The following is a 19,907-nucleotide window of genomic DNA, read 5'->3' on the forward strand; positions in this document are numbered from 1 at the left end:
TTAGCGTAACAAAAGCTATCTTTAGCCGCTACTACTAACTACTGCGTCCAGTTATCGTCATGTCCTGCTTTCTTTCTTTCTGCCGCTAAATAATCCATCCGTTTGTCGTTTGCCAACACGTTTAGCATAAAGATCGCTAGCTTAAAACGAGTCCACTTTACATAGCAGAAGCGTCCAAGTCTGTCTCTGTCTTTGTTAAGAAGTACAGCCACAGTTCAGTCCTTCATGCAGGTTTCCTTGTCCATCTTCATTCAACGGTGAACACACACACACACACACACACACACACACACACACACACTGCAGAAGCAACAGCTGGTCCATTCTCGTCTCGTCGACGAAAACTCTTGTTTTAGTCTTCAAAGAGCCGTGTTTTTCTCGCCACCGTCTCGTTATCGTCATGAAGAAAAGCGGCGTCAACGAAACGATTTCGTCATCGTTGACGAAAACAACACTGCTCGTGTCCTCGTAATTCCATTATTTACATCCCAACACGCTGTGCGGAAGTGTCCGATCTGTTTCCATGTGAAACGACGTCTGTTAAAAGACACCCAGAGACGGCGGGTCCTTGAAGGCATCATCGGTTAAAAGTACAAAAAGTGCTATTCGATCTCCCCGCAGTCCGTCACGACTACTTTCCTGATCACACCGCCGTCGTGCAAACCAAACGACTCCATCTTGGCGACCACGTCCATGCCGTCCGTTACCTGTCCGAACACCACGTGTTTCCCGTCCAGCCTGTCGGGACAGAGACGCGTTAAAGGCCGACCGAGACAATCCACGCGACCCCGGGAAAAACAGAAGACGTCTGAGAACGAGGGGACGCATCGTTTTTTTCGTCTGGACAAAACGGAAACGTTCGAAAATGACGACTTAGTTTTTTCCGACATTGTCACTTTCCCCGATTTGGTTCTTTTTAGCCTTAACTCGTGTACCAGCTGTAGACGAAACGCTCCGCGATCCTTTTACTTTCGGTTTCTCGTCGACACTTCTCAACAGATTGTTTTTATTCAAACATGCTGTTTTTAAAGTAGAACATAGCTTAGTTTCAGTCTAACCTGAGGCCACGTCAGGTCCACTACATCCCGTCTTCTTCTTCTTCTTGACCCAGTCCAAGTCTCGGAATGTCGTGGTTTTAGGCCCGAACGTACGGGAACAAGTCCCAAAAAAATATGACCGAGAGAGTAAAAATCTCTGAACGCCACTTTTGCGTTTTCATGTACGATCTGCGTCTCTGTGGCAGCGTTACAGCGCCACACAAAGGCCTGGCATATGCACTACAGAGATTAGAGTTTGCGGACGAAGACATTTCTTGAAACGTCGCCATGTTTACGGCAAACCTTTGAAAGAACCAAATAAAAGTATAAAAGATTGTATAAAGGAAAGTTTGTGTTATCCGCGTGGATAAGGCGCTAGCTACGTTCCATTTACGTCGGAACTCGGAAGTCGGAGCTGGGATTGACGTCACCTCCGAGTTACAGAGAGGGGAAGTCGGGGGGGGGAAATAAAACACGGGCGCAAACGTATCTCGGGCCTTACCCTCGTTAGCGATATCAGCCGATTATTCGCGATATTTGGCGCACAAAGACAGCGTAGCAACGCGTCTACGTATTAAACATTAAATCAGTGCTATGCGTACGACTGATTTACCGTGAAAGAAACACGACAGAAGTACTTTTAACGATAAAAGTAGCGGTGTTTGTGTTTGGGGACACGCAATTCTTAAGTCTGGTGTTCCTTCAGTGGGAAATTCAGAGTTACAACAACTCGACTAAAACCTAGTCCGAGAAACTAAAGACGAGTTTGAGCGGAGACCACAATACTGAAGTTTGTGTCAACAACTACAACACAACTTCCACTATTATGGGTTTAACTACTTTTTTTTCCCTTTTTCCTCAGTCAAAAATGCGAAAATTTTATATTTTACTGCGTTTTAAATGCCTTTTTGTGTATAAAGTTACGTCGTACACACAATAACGCTTATTTCTGTACGTTTGAAACACAGTGTAACGCGATTAAACGACAAGCAGAGTGGCGCAGAGTGTTTACCATTCAGTTTTAGTCGTGCAGATGAAGAACTGGGAGCCATTGGTGTTTGGTCCCGAGTTTGCCATGGACAGAATTCCTGCAAAAACAAACAAACAAACAAACAAAAGAATGACATAAGTCAGTAAATGTGATCAAGCACCAAAAATATCTGCGTATTCATTTATATTTTATCGGAGAAAAGGTTTTTATTGTGACTGGTTTGTGCTGAGTCACAAAAAAACTAGGTCATTCACCTGGAGATTTACAAAAGCCCACACAGTGAAAGTGTTAGGGCTGACTGGTGTACACACACTGCCATCTAGTGGACAAGCAGTGATACTGGAATATAGAGCTAAAACTGTCAAAATCTTCTGATAGAAGGCGCAAGAATCATGTCCAAAAACATCAAAATAAATGTTTTTTGATTTATATTTTTAATGTAATTGCATATTTTTTTTGCAATTTTTGTTCATTTTTATTGCAATTTACTATTTTTTTATATACCGTTGAACACGGCCTATATAGATTTTATACTGTATAAACAAAGATTATTGTTATATTATCATTTTTATATAGTGCAAAACCCATAGTAAAAATGTATATAAGAAAAATATCAATGGTTTAAAATAAATGAATAAATAAATAAATAAATAAATAAATAAATAAATTAATTAATTAATTAAACGAGAGAATAGTGAAGATGTCTGCTTCATACATTTCTATATATTTATTTATAATGACTGGTTCTGAAAAACGTAACTTTTTTTTTTTTAACCACTCACTCTCCCCACACCAAATCCCATTGAGAAAACCAGCGTTTTTAACCTCACAGCAGTTGTTGATCCACTTCTGCCTCAATTACCAAGTTCAAATGTGTTCTTTCGTGACTTCGGTGATTGAAATACGTCGTTAAGATTTTCATCAGTGACTCAAAGTGACCACACGAGGCAGCAGCGGACTAGCAGCTCCTGTGTCCACGTGAGCTTAAATTAACTGATTTTCTCTATGGACTTTGGTGCAGGAGAGAGTTATAAAACGTCAGCGGAAACCGTACCTGGACCAGTGTGTTTTAATTTGAAGTTTTCATCTTTGAACGTCTTCCCATATATGGACTTCCCTCCCGTGCCGTTGTGGTCGGTGAAATCTCCGCCCTGTAAGAGGAAAAAATATCAACACAATACAATATCAACAGTTATCAGTTGAGTTTTACACTCAGTTTTTGTCCCTGCAGCAAAATCACAACATAAATAAGACAAACAAACAAATATAGTATTATTATTAACACGCGTATTGACTCCTGAGCACCTGAACATCTCACCTGACACATGAACTCAGGTACGATCCTGTGAAAGACGCTGTCTTTGAATCCATATCCATGTTCCCCTGAACAAAGAGCTCGGAAGTTTTCTGTTCAAACGTAAAATATTATTTTTTATATCGCAGTCAAATTTTGTATTTTTATCTAATTTTATATAAAGAAATAAAACAACATACCTGCAGTCTTTGGCACCACGTCTGCATTCAGCTGCATTAGAACACAAATCACATTCACATGAATGGATTAATCATAAAATGTAACTTTATTTATTATTATTTATTTTATTTTAAATTAAATTTAAAATGAAACTTTATTTATAACAGCACAGATGATCACTTTACATACAAAATAATACTAGGAGTAAGAATAGTCATATAAAAGCAATAATATATAAATATGTTTGTGTAAAAATTACTGAAATTTGTAAAAAATAATATTATAAAAAAACAATATATTTATAAAAATAAATATAGGCTATTAATAAACACATTGTTTTTTAAAATTAAATAGTTTGATCTTCAGATTTTGCCATAAAAGCAAACAATAATAATGTAAGTGTAGTCAATAAAACTGTATTATTAATAATAATAATAATAATAATAATAATAATAATAATGATAACAATAAAAGTTGAATAAAACCTCTAAACCTAATAAAAAATAAACACTATATGAAATAAAGACTGTCAACAAACACACACACTGATGTTAACATTAAACAACTGTAGAAAATAATAAAACCAAGTTTTGGCAATAGAATATAACACATATAATACAAATATTGAAAAATAAACACGTACAAACACACAGTGACGTATGAATTAAATAATTTAAATAATTAAAAAATATAAAAGCAAACAGTAATAGAAAACATTAATAAAATATAGTTTATTTAATTAAAAAGTGTGTAAATAAAGCCGTATCAGTGACACATAGAAGTTTAATCAAATTAAACCCGTGTAAAACTAATAAAACATAATAAACACAACATAAAATACACATTATTTAACGTAAACACACATTTTATTCATATAAACGTGTATAATTTTATAAAAACGTCCATGTTTACACTGTTTAAAGTGTTTTAATGACAGTTTTGCTGTGTTTTTGCGGTGTTTTTACCTCGATAACGATCCTGCCCAGACTCTCACTGTCCGCCATGATGTCCAGAAAAACAACGGGGTTTTTGGCGGGAGACGAAGCGGAAGAGAAGAGTCTCGAGACGGCGATTCCGACAGAACTGAACCTGAGGCGGTTTTTCATCTGATTCATCTTTAGACCAGAACCAAGACCAGGACCAGGACGAGAGGGGACTGTAGGTGCTTCCTGTGTCTGCTCTTCTTCTTCTATTTCAGGCAGATCGGACGCTTCAAAGGCACAGTATCGCCCTCTACTGTTCGAGAACCAAAGCGTTTCAACAGTCATTTGAGAGGAGCTGCTTTTCACGACGACAACGTTTGTAGACAGCGCCACCTCACGGTCAGGAGGTTTATGACACCCAGATATGAATTTAAAGGGTTATTTCACCAAAATATTAATTTAAAGGGTTATTCCACTAAAATGCACTATCAAAGGTTTATTCCACTTAAAGGTGCCATATGTAAGAATGTGACCAACAACGGTTACTACATTCAAATTCAAAATACTGAGGTCTTTTACATCAATTTAAAGGTTTATTCTACTTAAATATTAACTTGATGGTTTATTCCACACAATATTAATTTAAAGGTTTATTCCCCCAAAAGATTCATATAAAGGTTTATTCCACTCAAATATTTATTTAAGGTTTATATCACTCAGATAGTAATTTAAAGGTTTATTCCACAAATATTAATTTGAACACGTATTCCACTAAAATATTAATATAAATGTTTATTCCACCAAAATATTAATTTAAAGGTTTATTCCACCAAATATGAATTTAAAGAGTTATTCCACCCAAATATTAATTTAAAGGTTTATTCCACTTAAATATTAACTTAATGGTTTATTCCACACAGTATTAATTTAAAGGTTTATTCCCCCCAAATATTCATATAAAGGTTTATTCCACTCAAATATTTATTTGAAGGTTTATTCCACCAAAATGCACTTTTAAAACGTTATTCCAACAAAATAGTAATTTAAAGGGTCATTCCACCCAAATAGTAATTTAAAGGTTTATTCCATTAAAATTCACTTTTAAAGGTTTATTCACCCAAATACACTTCTAAAGACTTATTTCACAAATATGTTTCTTAAAGATCTTTCTGCTTAAACGCTTGATTATTTCACCAAAAATAAAGGTACATTCTGCCTAAATACCTTTTTTAATTCTTCTTCTTCTTCTTATTATTATTATTATCGTCAGTCCTCTCAAAGAACACAAGGGGGCGTCAGCTCCTCTTCCACTCCGCTGTCACAGAGCAGCAGAAGCACTTGTGAAGCAGCGACAGAGCTCTCACAGCACAGATGAGGGTCATTGTGTTTGTTCATGGCAACCGAAGAAGATGCAGCTGCTGGAGCGGCAGAGGAATACGACTGTGACTGTGGAGAACAACGTTTAATCATTCTGCTGCTGCTCACACGCTGTAAGTAAATCATAATTATTTATATTTATATATATTTATTCTCTCTTTCTTTATAGATTTTGACAGAATGTGCAGAAAAAGTAGATTTTTAAGACATGTACGGATACAGTGGCAGGTGTTTGTCACACTGTGACGTTAAAACATTGACTTTAAAAGTAAGTTGTGACCTTTTTTCATGTATAAATACTGAGATTGTTGCATTTCTGAAGTTTATCATATGATAAAGAATGAGGGAGGGATTCTTTGAGTTATTTCCTCTCCGACTGACTGAGATGATCCTCACTCGTCTTTGTCGTTCCTCCACAGGAACATTATTTTTGCGGTGTCAAGACCCCTCAGATCCTGGTCTGGTTCTTCAGACCTCAGATCCTGGTGCTGATCTGGACCCGTGGGCACATTCCTATGGTGGCCACTCAACGCGTGGCCATGGGCAACGGTTCGATAAAAGCCCCGAGGGCTGAGGAGAACAAGTGTCCGGCCTCCAAACACAAACACCCTGATGCTGTGGACACGGACGCTCTCAGGTGAACACGTTATAACATGATGATGATGATGATGATGATGATGATGATGATGTGTGTTGTTGCCTCTTTGGGACAGTTTTCTGTCTTAAACACTGACCTTGTCAGGACCAGTCGTCCTCATGGAGACCAAAACCTAGTCCTAATAAAGGCAGAAAGTTGGGCTTTGGTTAAGAATAAAGTTGGGATTTGGTTAAGATTAAAGTTGGGCTTTGGTTAAGGTTAAATTTAGGGTTTGTTTAAGATTAAAGTTAGGGTTGGGTTAATATTAAAGTTGGGCTTTGGTTAAAGTTGGGCTTTGATTAAGGTAAAAGTTGGGCTTTGGATAAAGTTAAATTTAGGCTTGGGTTAAGGTTAAAATTGGGCTTTGATTAAGGTAAAAGTTGGGCTTTGGTTAAGATTAAAGTTGGGGTTGGATTAAGGTTAAAGTTAGGCTTTGGATAAGATTAAAGTTAGGCTTTGGTTAAGGTTAAAGTTGAGCTTTGGTAAAGGTGAAAGTTAGGGTTTGGTTAAGATTAAAGTTAGGCTTTGATTGAGGTTAAAGTTAGGCTTTGGTTAAGGTAACATTTAAGCTTTGGTTAAGGTTAAAGTTGGGCTTTTGTTAAGGTTAAAGTTAGGGTTTGGTTAAGATTAAAGTTAGGGTTTGATTGAGGTTAAAGTTAGGCTTTGGTTAAGGTAACAGTTAGGATTTGGTTCAGAATAAAGTTGGGCTTTGGTTAAGGTTAAAGTTGGAGTTTGTTAAAGGTTAATGTTGGGCTTAGGTTAAGATTGAAGTTGGGCTTTAGTTAAGGTTAAAGTTGGGGTTAGGTTAAGGTTAATTTAGGCTTTGGTTAAAGTTAAAGTTGGGCTTTGGTTAAGATTAAAGTTAGGGTTGGATTAAGGTTTAAATTAGGCTTAGGTAGAAGTTAAAGTTAAGTTAGTAGTAGTTATGGTTAGAATCTCCAGGAAATGAATGTAAGTCATTGAAACCAGACTGTGTGTGTGTGTGTGTGTGTGTGTGTGTGTGTGTGTGGGTGCGTGTGTGTGTGTGTGCGTGTGTGTGCGTGTGTGTGTGTGCGTGCATGCATGTGTGTGTGGGTGGGAGAGAGCGACTGAGACCATGAGGGAATAAATTAGCTCGTGTACTTTACACTAATGAGAGATGACATTAATGTGAAGATGCAGATCAGGTGAAAGCATCAAAGCTTCCTGTTCAAATCACAACATAAATGATCTCAGGACTCACATCAGGTCACATGATGTCAGAGAGAGAGAGAGAGGTTTTCAAACAGCAGTCAGATAAAGTGAGTTTAACTTGAACAGTGAACACATGAAGGGATTTAAACCTTGCTCAAGTGCATCTCTGCCCGTGACAGTTCCCAGGATTTAAACCTTCAGTAAGCGAACACAAAAGCCTCTCATCTCTAAACGTCCGCTTCTATCTTAAGTAGATGTTCAGTGTTTTTAATTCGCAGTCAGAAACAGAAGTTTGTGACACTTTCCGCACACTGCACCAAACTCCATAGAGAAAATCAACGTTTTTAGCTCATTAGGACACAGGAGCTGCTGGTCTGCTGCTGCCTCGTGTGGTCACTTTGTGTCACTGGGGTCAATCTGAACAAAGGATTTGAGAAGCCGAAGTGACAAAATAAGACGTTTGAACTTAGTGACGGAGGCAAACAGTGGATCGACAACTCCTGTGAACTCCTGTGTGCTGTGAGGTTAAAATTGATGATTTTCTCTATGGGGTTTGGTGTGTGGGGAGAGTTCATCTTACAAAGAGACACACACTTCAGTTTCCAGACATAAATAATCATCCAACAGTGAGATAAAGTGGTTTTCTTAAAATAGCGCCCTCTTCAGCAGGCAGTGAGCGACAAACATCACCGTAAATCCTGACACTTAAAGCTGCAGTACGCAACTTCTGCTGGTTTTGCTGTCGTGGGTTATTCTGCGTCATGTTTGGTCGTCATGAACAGGAATGATGTTACATTATTTGTTTGCTACATTCAGGCTCTGTCAAGCTAAATCATATCATATATACCTGAGTGAGGGAGAGCGTTTGTGTGTATACAGCAGCAGAGCAGGGGCGGGCGGAGACAAGAATAAGAATAAAGAATAAAGTTAGGCTTAGGTTAAGGTAAAAGTTGGGCTTTTTTAAGGTTAAAATTAGGGTTTGGTTAAGATTAAATTTAGGGTTGGATTAAGGTAATAGTTGGGCTTTTGTTAAGGTTAAAGTTAGGGTTTGATTGAGGTTAAAGTTAGGCTTTGGTTAAGGTTGAAATTGGGCTTAGGTTAAGGTTGAAGTTGGGGTTTGGTTAAAGTAAGAGTTGGGCTTTGGTTAAGATTAAAGTTAGGCTTTGGTTAAGGTTAAAGTTGGGCTTTGGGTAAGGTTAGTTTAGGCTTTGGTTAAAGTTAAAGTTGGGCTTTGGTTAAGGTAAAAGTTAGGCTTTGGTTAAGGTTAAAGTTGGGCTTTGGTTAAGATTAAAGTTAGGCTTTGGTTAAGGTTAAAGTTGGGCTTTGGTTAAGGTAAAAGTTGGGCTTTGGTTAAGATTGAAGTTAGGCTTTGGGTTAAGGTTAAAGTTGGGCTTTTGTTAAGGTTAAAAGTTAGGGTTTGGTTAAGATTAAAGTTAGGGTTTGATTGAGGTTAAAGTTAGGCTTTGGTTAAGGTAACAGTTAGGATTTGGTTCAGAATAAAGTTGGGTTTTGGTTAAGGTGAAAGTTAGGCTTTGGTTAAGGTTAAAGTTGGGCTTTGGTTAAGGTTAAAGTTAGGCTTTGGTTAAGATTAAAGTAAGGCTTTGGTTAGAGTTAAAGTTGGGTTGGATTAAGGTTAAAATGAGGGTTTGGTTAAGATTAAAGTTGGGCTTTGGTTAAGATTAAAGTTAGGGTTGGATTAAGGTTAAAATGAGGGTTTGGTTAAGATTAAAGTTGGGCTTTGGTTAAGATTAAAGTTAGGGTTGGATTAAGGTTAAACGATGTTACATTAGGATGTTACATTATTTGTTTGCTGCATCCAGGCTCTGTCAAGCGAAATCATATCATATATACCTGAGTGAGGGAGCGTTTGTGTGTATACAGCAGCAGAGCAGGGGCGGGCGGAGACAAGAAGGCCGTGAAACTTCTGAATAGAATTCACTTCTGAAGCTTTTCGTGGAAGTTTCTCAGTGTTTTCAGTCGCCTCACTTTACTAGCTCAATGCTGCCTCGACAGCAAACCACTTCCTGTGTGCAGCACAGACTGTCGTCAAGATTTCACTTTGAGGAACATTTTCATGGGAGTTTTTTGTTTTTTTGCCCAGGTTGCGAATTACGCGCCTGGAAGCGGCGTTAGCCAAGCGGGACCAGGAGTTCCGAGCCCAGGATTTTCAGCTGCAGCGTCTCCAGAAGGAGCTGGAGGCCAAAGTCTCCCAGATCGACAAGCTGGAGGACGCCATCGGCTACAACCGCAACGTCCTGGGCCGCTCGCCGCCGCCGCCGCCGCCCGCCCGCTGCAACCACAGCCACCACAGCCACCACCGCTTCAGCGTCATCAACCAGGAGCCCAGCCGCTTCCACCAGGTGGCGGTAGAGGTCCACCGCCGGCTCAAAGCAAAAGAAGGGGTCTCTGCCGAACCCACGTCGGACAACTTCTGCCGAGGCCTGAGACCGGAACACGGCTTCACTGTGAAGGTCCACAAAGACTCACAGTAAGTCACCAATTCTACACTTTTGATAAGGAAACACAGAAAACTACTAAAAATTACTATTACTATACAAATTATTTGGTCAGTTTGTGTCACTGAAGTAAATCTGAGCGAAGGATTTCAAACACTTAAGTCACAAAATAACATATTTTAATAAACTAATGGAGGCAGCAGTGGATCAACAACTTCTATTTGTCATGGCTAGTACAGTGTATGTAGGAAGTATGTATTCCTATAGTGGGAGCTGAATTCAAAAAATTCCTGAATTTCAAAAATTCATTAAAATTATTCCTTAAGAGGTTTGCAAATATTTTCAACGGATCCTTATTCAGGGCGATGCTGACGATTATGATGGTAAATTTCAAGTCATTCCGAGATACTTTTTGTTTTTTTGAAGGAAGCCAGCTCACTGTCAAAGTGCATCAGAGCAACAGGATAATTTCCTGGATTTCAAAAAATCATAAAAATTATTCCTTAAGAGGTTTTCAAATTTTTTCAACGGATCCTTGTTCAGGGCGATGCCGACTATTATGATGGTAAATTTCAAGTCATTCTGAGATACTTTTTGTTTTCGAGAAGAAATCAGGTCACTGTCAAAGTGCATCAGGGCGAATGGATCATTTCCTGAATTTCAAAAAATCATAAAAATTATTCCTTAAGAGGTTTGCAAATATTTTCAACGGATCCTTATTCAGGGCGATGCCGACTATTATGATGGTAAATTTCAAGTCATTCCGAGATACTTTTTGTTTTTTTGAAGGAAGCCAGCTCACTGGCAAAGTCAGCAGAGTAATGGGATCATTTCCTGGATTTCAAAAATTCATAAAAATTATTCCTTAAGAGGTTTGCAAATATTTTCAACGGATCCTTATTCAGGGTGATGCCGACTATTATGATGGTAAATTTCAAGTCATTCCGAGATACTTTTTGTTTTTTTGAAGGGAACCAGCTCACTGTCAAAGTGCATCAGAGCAAAGGGATAATTTCCTGGATTTCAAAAAATCATAAAAATTATTCCTTAAGAGGTTTTCAAATTTTTTCAATGGATCCTTGTTCAGGGCGATGCCGACTATTATGATGGTAAATTTCAAGTCATTCCGAGATACTTTTTGTTTTCGAGAAGAAATCAGCTCACTGTCAAAGTGCATCAGGGCGAATGGATAATTTCCTGAATTTCAAAAAATCATAAAAATTATTCCTTAAGAGGTTTTCAAATTTTTTCAACGGATCCTTGTTCAGGGCGATGTCGACTATTATGACGGTAAATTTCAAGTCATTCCGAGATACTTTTTGTTTTCGAGAAGAAATCAGCTCACTGTCAAAGTGCGTCAGGGCGAATGGATCATTTCCTGGATTTCAAAAAATCATAAAAATTATTCCTTAAGAGGTTTTCAAATATTTTCAACGGATCCTTATTCAGGGCGATGTCGACTATTATGATGGTAAATTTCAAGTCATTCCAAGATACTTTTTGTTTTTTTGAAGGGAACCAGCTCACTGTCAAAGTGCATCAGAGCAAAGGGTTAATTTCCTGGATTTCAAAAAATCATAAAAATTATTTCTTAAGAGGTTTTCAAATTTTTTCAACGGATCCTTGTTCAGGGCGATGCCGACTATTATGATGGTAAATTTCAAGTCATTCCCAGATACTTTTTGTTTTCGAGAAGAAATCAGCTCACTGTCAAAGTGCATCAGGGCGAATGGATAATTTCCTGGATTTCAAAAATTCATAAAAATTATTCCTTAAGAGGTTTACAAATATTTTCAATGGATCCTTATTCAGGGTGATGCCGACTATTATGATGGTAAATGTCAAGTCATTCCGAGATACTTTTTGTTTTTTTGAAGGGAACCAGCTCACTGTCAAAGTGCATCAGAGCAAAGGGATAATTTCCTGAATTTCAAAAAATCATAAAAATTATTCCTTAAGAGGTTTTCAAATTTTTTCAACGGATCATTATTCAGGGCGATGCCGACTATTATGATGGTAAATTTCAAGTCATTCCGAGATACTTTTTGTTTTTTTTTGAAGGGAACCAGCTCACTGTCAAAGTGCATCAGAGCAAAGGGATAATTTCCTGGATTTCAAAAAATCATAAAAATTATTCCATAAGAGGTTTTCAAATTTTTTCAACGGATCCTTGTTCAGGGCGATGCCGACTATTATGATGGTAAATTTCAAGTCATTCCGAGATACTTTTTGTTTTTTTGAAGGGAACCAGCTCACTGTCAAAGTGCATCAGAGCAAAGGGGTAATTTCCTGGATTTCAAAAAATCATAAAAATTATTTCTTAAGAGGTTTTCAAATTTTTTCAACGGATCCTTGTTCAGGGCGATGCCGACTATTATGATGGTAAATTTCAAGTCATTCCGAGATACTTTTTGTTTTTTTGAAGGGAGCCAGCTCACTGTCAAAGTGCATCAGAGCAACGGGATAATTTCCTGGATTTCAAAAAATCATAAAAATTATTCCTTAAGAGGTTTGCAAATATTTTCAACGGATCCTTGTTCAGGGCGATGTCGACTATTATGATGGTAAATTTCAAGTCATTCCGAGATACTTTTTGTTTTTTTGAAGGAAGCCAGCTCACTGTCAAAGTGTATCAGAGCAACGGGATAATTTCCTGGATTTCAAAAAATCATAAAAATTATTCCTTAAGAGGTTTGCAAATATTTTCAACGGATCCTTATTCAGGGTGATGCCGACTATTATGATGGTAAATTTCAAGTCATTCCGAGATACTTTTTGTTTTTTTGAAGGGAACCAGCTCACTGTCAAAGTGCATCAGAGCAAAGGGGTAATTTCCTGGATTTCAAAAAATCATAAAAATTATTTCTTAAGAGGTTTTCAAATTTTTTCAACGGATCCTTGTTCAGGGCGATGCCGACTATTATGATGGTAAATTTCAAGTCATTCCGAGATACTTTTTGTTTTCGAGAAGAAATCAGCTCACTGTCAAAGTGCGTCAGGGCGAATGGATAATTTCCTGGATTTCAAAAATTCATAAAAATTATTCCTTAAGAGGTTTGCAAATATTTTCAATGGATCCTTATTCAGGGTGATGCCGACTATTATGATGGTAAATTTCAAGTCATTCTGAGATACTTTTTGTTTTTTTGAAGGGAACCAGCTCACTGTCAAAGTGCATCAGAGCAAAGGGATAATTTCCTGGATTTCAAAAAATCATAAAAATTATTCCTTAAGAGGTTTTCAAATATTTTCAACGGATCCTTATTCAGGGCGATGTCGACTATTATGATGGTAAATTTCAAGTCATTCCGAGATACTTTTTGTTTTTTTGAAGGGAACCAGCTCACTGTCAAAGTGCATCAGAGCAAAGGGATAATTTCCTGGATTTCAAAAAATCATAAAAATTATTCCTTAAGAGGTTTTCAAATTTTTTCAACGGATCCTTGTTCAGGGCGATGCCGACTATTATGATGGTAAATTTCAAGTCATTCCGAGATACTTTTTGTTTTTTTGAAGGGAACCAGCTCACTGTCAAAGTGCATCAGAGCATAGGGGTAAATTCCTGGATTTCAAAAAATCATAAAAATTATTTCTTAAGAGGTTTTCAAATATTTTCAACGGATCCTTGTTCAGGGCGATGCCGACTATTATGATGGTAAATTTCAAGTCATTCCGAGATACTTTTTGTTTTTTTGAAGGGAGCCAGCTCACTGTCAAAGTGCATCAGAGCAATGAGATAATTTCCTGGATTTCAAAAAATCATAAAAATTATTCCTTAAGAGGTTTTCAAATTTTTTCAACGGATCCTTGTTCAGGGCGATGTCGACTATTATGATGGTAAATTTCAAGTCATCCGAGATACTTTTTGTTTTTTTGAAGGAAGCCAGCTCACTGTCAAAGTGTATCAGAGCAACGGGATAATTTCCTGGATTTCAAAAAATCATAAAAATTATTCCTTAAGAGGTTTTCAAATATTTTCAACGGATCCTTATTCAGGGCGATGTCGACTATTATGATGGTAAATTTCAAGTCATTCCGAGATACTTTTTGTTTTCGAGAAGAAATCAGCTCACTGTCAAAGTGCATCAGGGCGAATGGATCATTTCCTGGATTTCAAAAAATCATAAAAATTATTCCTTAAGAGGTTTTCAAATATTTTCAACGGATCCTTATTCAGGGTGATGCCGACTATTATGATGGTAAATTTCAAGTCATTCCGAGATACTTTTTGTTTTTTTGAAGGGAACCAGCTCACTGTCAAAGTGCATCAGATCAAAGGGATAATTTCCTGGATTTCAAAAAATCATAAAAATTATTCCTTAAGAGATTTTCAAATTTTTTCAATGGATCCTTGTTCAGGGCGATGCCGACTATTATGATGGTAAATTTCAAGTCATCCGAGATACTTTTTGTTTTTTTGAAGGAAGCCAGCTCACTGTCAAAGTGTATCAGAGCAACGGGATAATTTCCTGGATTTCAAAAAATCATAAAAATTATTCCTTAAGAGGTTTTCAAATTTTTTCAACGGATCCTTGTTCAGGGCGATGCCGACTATTATGATGGTAAATTTCAAGTCATTCCGAGATACTTTTTGTTTTCGAGAAGAAATCAGCTCACTGTCAAAGTGCATCAGGGCGAATGGATCATTTCCTGGATTTCAAAAAATCATAAAAATTATTCCTTAAGAGGTTTTCAAATATTTTCAACGGATCCTTATTCAGGGCGATGTCGACTATTATGATGGTAAATTTCAAGTCATTCCGAGATACTTTTTGTTTTCGAGAAGAAATCAGCTAACTGTCAAAGTGCATCAGGGCGAATGGATAATTTCCTGAATTTCAAAAAATCATAAAAATTATTCCTTAAGAGGTTTTCAAATTTTTTCAACGGATCCTTGTTCAGGGCGATGCCGACTATTATGATGGTAAATTTCAAGTCATTCCGAGATACTTTTTGTTTTCGAGAAGAAATCAGCTCACTGTCAAAGTGCATCAGGGCGAATGGATCATTTCCTGGATTTCAAAAAATCATAAAAATTATTCCTTAAGAGGTTTGCAAATATTTTCAACGGATCCTTATTCAGGGTGATGCCGACTATTATGATGGTAAATTTCAAGTCATTCCGAGATACTTTTTGCTTTTTTGAAGGAAGCCAGCTCACTGTCAAAGTGCATCAGAGCAACGGGATCATTTCCTGGATTTCAAAAAATCATAAAAATTATTCCTTAAGAGGTTTTCAAATTTTTTCAACGGATCCTTGTTCAGGGCGATGCCGACTATTATGATGGTAAATTTCAAGTCATTCCGAGATACTTTTTGTTTTTTTGAAGGGAGCCAGCTCACTGTCAAAGTGCATCAGAGCAACGGGATAATTTCCTGGATTTCAAAAAATCATAAAAATTATTCCTTAAGAGGTTTTCAAATTTTTTCAACGGATCCTTGTTCAGGGCGATGCCGACTATTATGATGGTAAATTTCAAGTCATTCCGAGATACTTTTTGTTTTCGAGAAGAAATCAGGTCACTGTCAAAGTGCATCAGGGCGAATGGATCATTTCCTGAATTTCAAAAAATCATAAAAATTATTCCTTAAGAGGTTTTCAAATTGTTTCAACGGATCCTTGTTCAGGGCGATGCCGACTATTATGATGGTAAATTTCAAGTCATTCCGAGATACTTTTTGTTTTTTTGAAGGAAGCCAGCTCACTGTCAAAGTGCATCAGAGCAACGGGATAATTTCCTGGATTTCAAAAAATCATAAAAATTATTCCTTAAGAGGTTTTCAAATTGTTTCAACGGATCCTTGTTCAGGGCGATGCCGACTATTATGATGGTAAATTTCAAGTCATTCCGAGATACTTTTTGTTTTCGAGAAGAAATCAGCTCATTATCAAAGTGCATCAGGGCGAATGGATAATTTCCTGAATTTCAAAAAATCATAAAAATTATTCCTTAAGAGGTTTTCAAATTTTTTCAACGGATCCTTGTTCAGGGCGATGTCGACTATTATGATGGTAAATTTCAAGTCATTCCGAGATACTTTTTGTTTTCGAGAAGAAATCAGCTCACTGTCAAAGTGCATCAGGGCGAATGGATAATTTCCTGGATTTCAAAAAATCATAAAAATTATTCCTTAAGAGGTTTGCAAATATTTTCAACGGATCCTTATTCAGGGTGATGCCGACTATTATGATGGTAAATTTCAAGTCATTCCGAGATACTTTTTGTTTTTTTGAAGGGAGCCAGCTCACTGTCAAAGTGCATCAGAGCAACGAGGTAATTTCCTGGATTTCAAAAAATCATAAAAATTATTCCTTAAGAGGTTTTCAAATTTTTTCAACGGATCCTTGTTCAGGGCAATGTCGACTATTATGATGGTAAATTTCAAGTCATTCCGAGATACTTTTTGTTTTTTTGAAGGGAGCCAGCTCACTGTCAAAGTGCATCAGAGCAACGGGATAATTTCCTGGATTTCAAAAAATCATAAAAATTATTCCTTAAGAGGTTTTCAAATTTTTTCAACGGATCCTTGTTCAGGGCGATGCCGACTATTATGATGGTAAATTTCAAGTCATTCCGAGATACTTTTTGTTTTCAAGAAGAAATCAGCTCACTGTCAAAGTGCATCAGGGCGAATGGATCATTTCCTGGATTTCAAAAAATCATAAAAATTATTCCTTAAGAGGTTTGCAAATATTTTCAACGGATCCTTATTCAGGGTGATGCCGACTATTATGATGGTAAATTTCAAGTCATTCCGAGATACTTTTTGTTTTTTTGAAGGGAGCCAGCTCACTGTCAAAGTGCATCAGAGCAACGAGATAATTTCCTGGATTTCAAAAAATCATAAAAATTATTCCTTAAGAGGTTTTCAAATTTTTTCAACGGATCCTTGTTCAGGGCGATGCCGACTATTATGATGGTAAATTTCAAGTCATTCCGAGATACTTTTTGTTTTTTTGAAGGGAGCCAGCTCACTGTCAAAGTGCATCAGAGCAACGGGATAATTTCCTGGATTTCAAAAAATCATAAAAATTATTCCTTAAGAGGTTTTCAAATTTTTTCAATGGATCCTTGTTCAGGGCAATGCCGACTATTATGATGGTAAATTTCAAGTCATTCCGAGATACTTTTTGTTTTTTTGAAGGGAACCAGCTCACTGTCAAAGTGCATCAGAGCAAAGGGGTAATTTCCTGGATTTCAAAAAATCATAAAAATTATTCCTTACGAGGTTTGTGCATCAGAGCATTGGGATATGCTGATACCCTGATATACCCTGATTTCAAGTCATCTTTTCAGGCGAACAAATGTATAATTTGTCAGATAAACGGAAAACGATAAGTTCAATTCATTTGCTTCCTTTCCACTTTCTCTTGTTATTTACACAGTGTAAATCCACACACACACACACACACTCAGTATTATTGGCAGGATGATGTGAGAGCTGCGCTCACTCTTTGTGATTCCACCCACATTTCAAAGGCTTTATTAGCATGAACTGCACAATAGAACGACACGGAAGGCAAACAAAGGGCTGCAGCATCTAAATGTTGTCTCTGGGTCATTATGGGCGTCAATTACACAACCTCTGCTTCACCATCACCACCAACACCACCTCCTCACCTACTACACCGATCCAATAAGCATACTCTGTTTCCCTGAATGCACTCACACACACACACACACACGTCCTCTGTGTGATGTGATAATCAAGGACGCAAACAAAAAACATGTGCCCTGAATTCAGAGATTGTTAATCTGGCGTTTACATTCAGGAAAACAGTCCAAAAACTCACTCATTCATCCATTAATAGCATTGGTGTAAATATCATGGACCATGTATCAAGAAAAGGACTTAGTTTTCTGGTTACCCTGAGGATGCTAATGTTGAACGACCACCAGGGGGCGACTCTGCTGGTTGCTTGGTGATGTCAAAGTCTTGCCTCAAACACTTGAGAATACTTTACATATATGTAGTGTTGGGCACGTTAACGGCGCCAATGTTAACGCACATTAACGCATGCAACGTTTCCATGACGACCGACCGGAAAAAGACCCACGTGACGTCATGTTTTACCTGAAAATGAGTCTCTGAAGTAACGCTAAACTCTAAAAACAGAGGCACGTATACGCAGTACACAGGTACGCTGGTTATTTGTTAGCGCTGATCTTTTCGTTTAATAAACAGACCGCTCCAGTTCCACTGTAGGCGTGCTAACGGCGCTAAAGGAGCTAACGCAGCTAACTGAGCTAACTGGTAAACGGGGCCTGGACTCCGGTGCAGCGGTACGTAAACATGGCGTCACGTGCGTCTTTTCCCAGTTCGCCGTCATGGAAATGCGTCATGCCTTAAAGGCGCCATATGTAAGAATGTGGCCAAAAACGGTTACTACATTAAAATTTCAAAACACCGAGGTCTTTTAGCTTTAGGTTTTCTGATGTAAACTGGCAACCTGTGGTTGCTCGGCAGCTGAGACTCTACTGACTGCAATGACTGGTAGACGGCGCCACCTGACGCCAAAACATGATTTCAAAGCACAAACGTGATTTGCAGTCTGCAAAATATTTTTTTTTATGCAAATATTTTGTCTGTACTGTTGTTGTTGGTGAGTTCAGTTTGTTATATGAACATTATTCCTGAGTCTCTGTGACATATTAGGAGGATTTTACGGCCAGTTACTTTAGATTTATTACATAATGCACCTTTAATGTGCGTTAACGTTGATGCCATTAAGGGCGTTAACGGGCCCAGCACTACATATATGACACAAATCAACAAATTTAACAAACGTGGTACACGGTAAGATGTGAGAATTGGTGACATCTAGTGGTGAGACTGCAGATCGCAACAAACCCTTCATCTAAAGGGGTAATCGAAAGCATATATAATACCAAAATGGTATTCAGGTCAATCGAGTCAGTCAAAATGTTCTTCTTGTTCTATTTTCCATCCCAGCACCAAGAAGCTCATCAACGACGCCATCGTAAAGAACGACTTCCTGAAGAAGCTGGAGCCGCAGCACATGAGGGAGATGGTGGACTGTATGTACGAGAAGGTTTACACCGAGGGTCAGCTGGTCATCCAGGAGGGAGAACCGGGGAACTACCTCTACGTCCTCGCAGGTCAGAGCTTTCACGATTTGTCAGATTTGGTACGAAATTTTCTGTGTTTTTGGTTATCTAGTCAATATTATTTGTTGGTCCAGGGCTAACGTTCTTTGAACGTTGTGCGTTCGTAGAGATATCGCCCACCCCTACTGAACAATTGGTCTTTTTTTCACTCGATCGGCCATCGACCCCCCCCACGGACTCCTGGTGTGGAACATTCCTGCGGTTGACAGAAGTCTTTGACTCCTTCAGTGGGAAATGTTAACAATGGCCATGTGTGGGCGCTGTGGTCGGACCGACTGACGGACAGACCTGACTCTCTGGCTCTGAGCCCCGTGTTCCCGCTTCAGCTTGTTCATCAACTGCACAAAAGGAAGCAAAGACTTTGAATCTCAAGTTCTTTCGCAAGTGGGTCGACGCGACACTACGACACTCGACCTCGTAATGTGGGGACAGAACGAATAAAGTCGGGAGCATTTGCGTTAGCTTTGAATTATAATTCCTTTTAAACCCAGTCACTACGATCACACATGTAGGTTCAAATCTAAAATACAACAAAATAACTGATTTAGGAAGGTTTTTTTTTTTTTAAACCTTCTTGCATTTGTTTTGGTAATACCAATTTTTGCAGTTAGGGGGTGCTGTGTCATCACTATCTCGCTTACTTTTCACACCAAAAGACAAAAAAGCATATATCGACTGGTATTGCTAACAAAAGCTAGCCCAATTTCT

General features: G+C 38.0%; 2 protein-coding genes across 2 annotated transcripts in view; one reads left to right on the forward strand and one right to left on the reverse strand.

The window, feature by feature from the left end:
• Window positions 1-233: 233 nt before the first annotated feature.
• On the reverse strand, window positions 234-4,617 carry LOC310933632 (peptidyl-prolyl cis-trans isomerase A-like; the record flags this gene model as incomplete). The annotated part of the gene is made up of 6 exons (XM_083897163.1): window positions 234-738; window positions 2,050-2,125; window positions 3,083-3,179; window positions 3,347-3,435; window positions 3,523-3,553; window positions 4,468-4,617. The coding sequence occupies 6 exons, from the start codon at window positions 4,615-4,617 to the stop codon at window positions 603-605; spliced, it is 579 nt and encodes a 192-aa protein (XP_083753289.1). The 3' UTR covers window positions 234-602.
• A 1,700-nt stretch (window positions 4,618-6,317) lies between these two features.
• Window positions 6,318-19,907, forward strand: part of prkg2l (protein kinase cGMP-dependent 2, like) — a gene marked incomplete at both ends in the record, with an annotated part of 25,111 nt that continues 11,521 nt past the window's right edge. The window contains 3 exons of the mRNA XM_083897854.1: window positions 6,318-6,439; window positions 9,714-10,100; window positions 19,024-19,190. Of these exons, the coding sequence (XP_083753980.1) occupies window positions 6,318-6,439; window positions 9,714-10,100; window positions 19,024-19,190 (676 nt within the window). The remainder of the gene's footprint in view (window positions 6,440-9,713; window positions 10,101-19,023; window positions 19,191-19,907) is intronic.

Source organism: Microchirus variegatus (assembly GCF_963457635.1).
Source record: "Microchirus variegatus genome assembly, chromosome: 11".
NCBI classification, from domain to species: Eukaryota; Metazoa; Chordata; class Actinopteri; order Pleuronectiformes; family Soleidae; genus Microchirus; species Microchirus variegatus.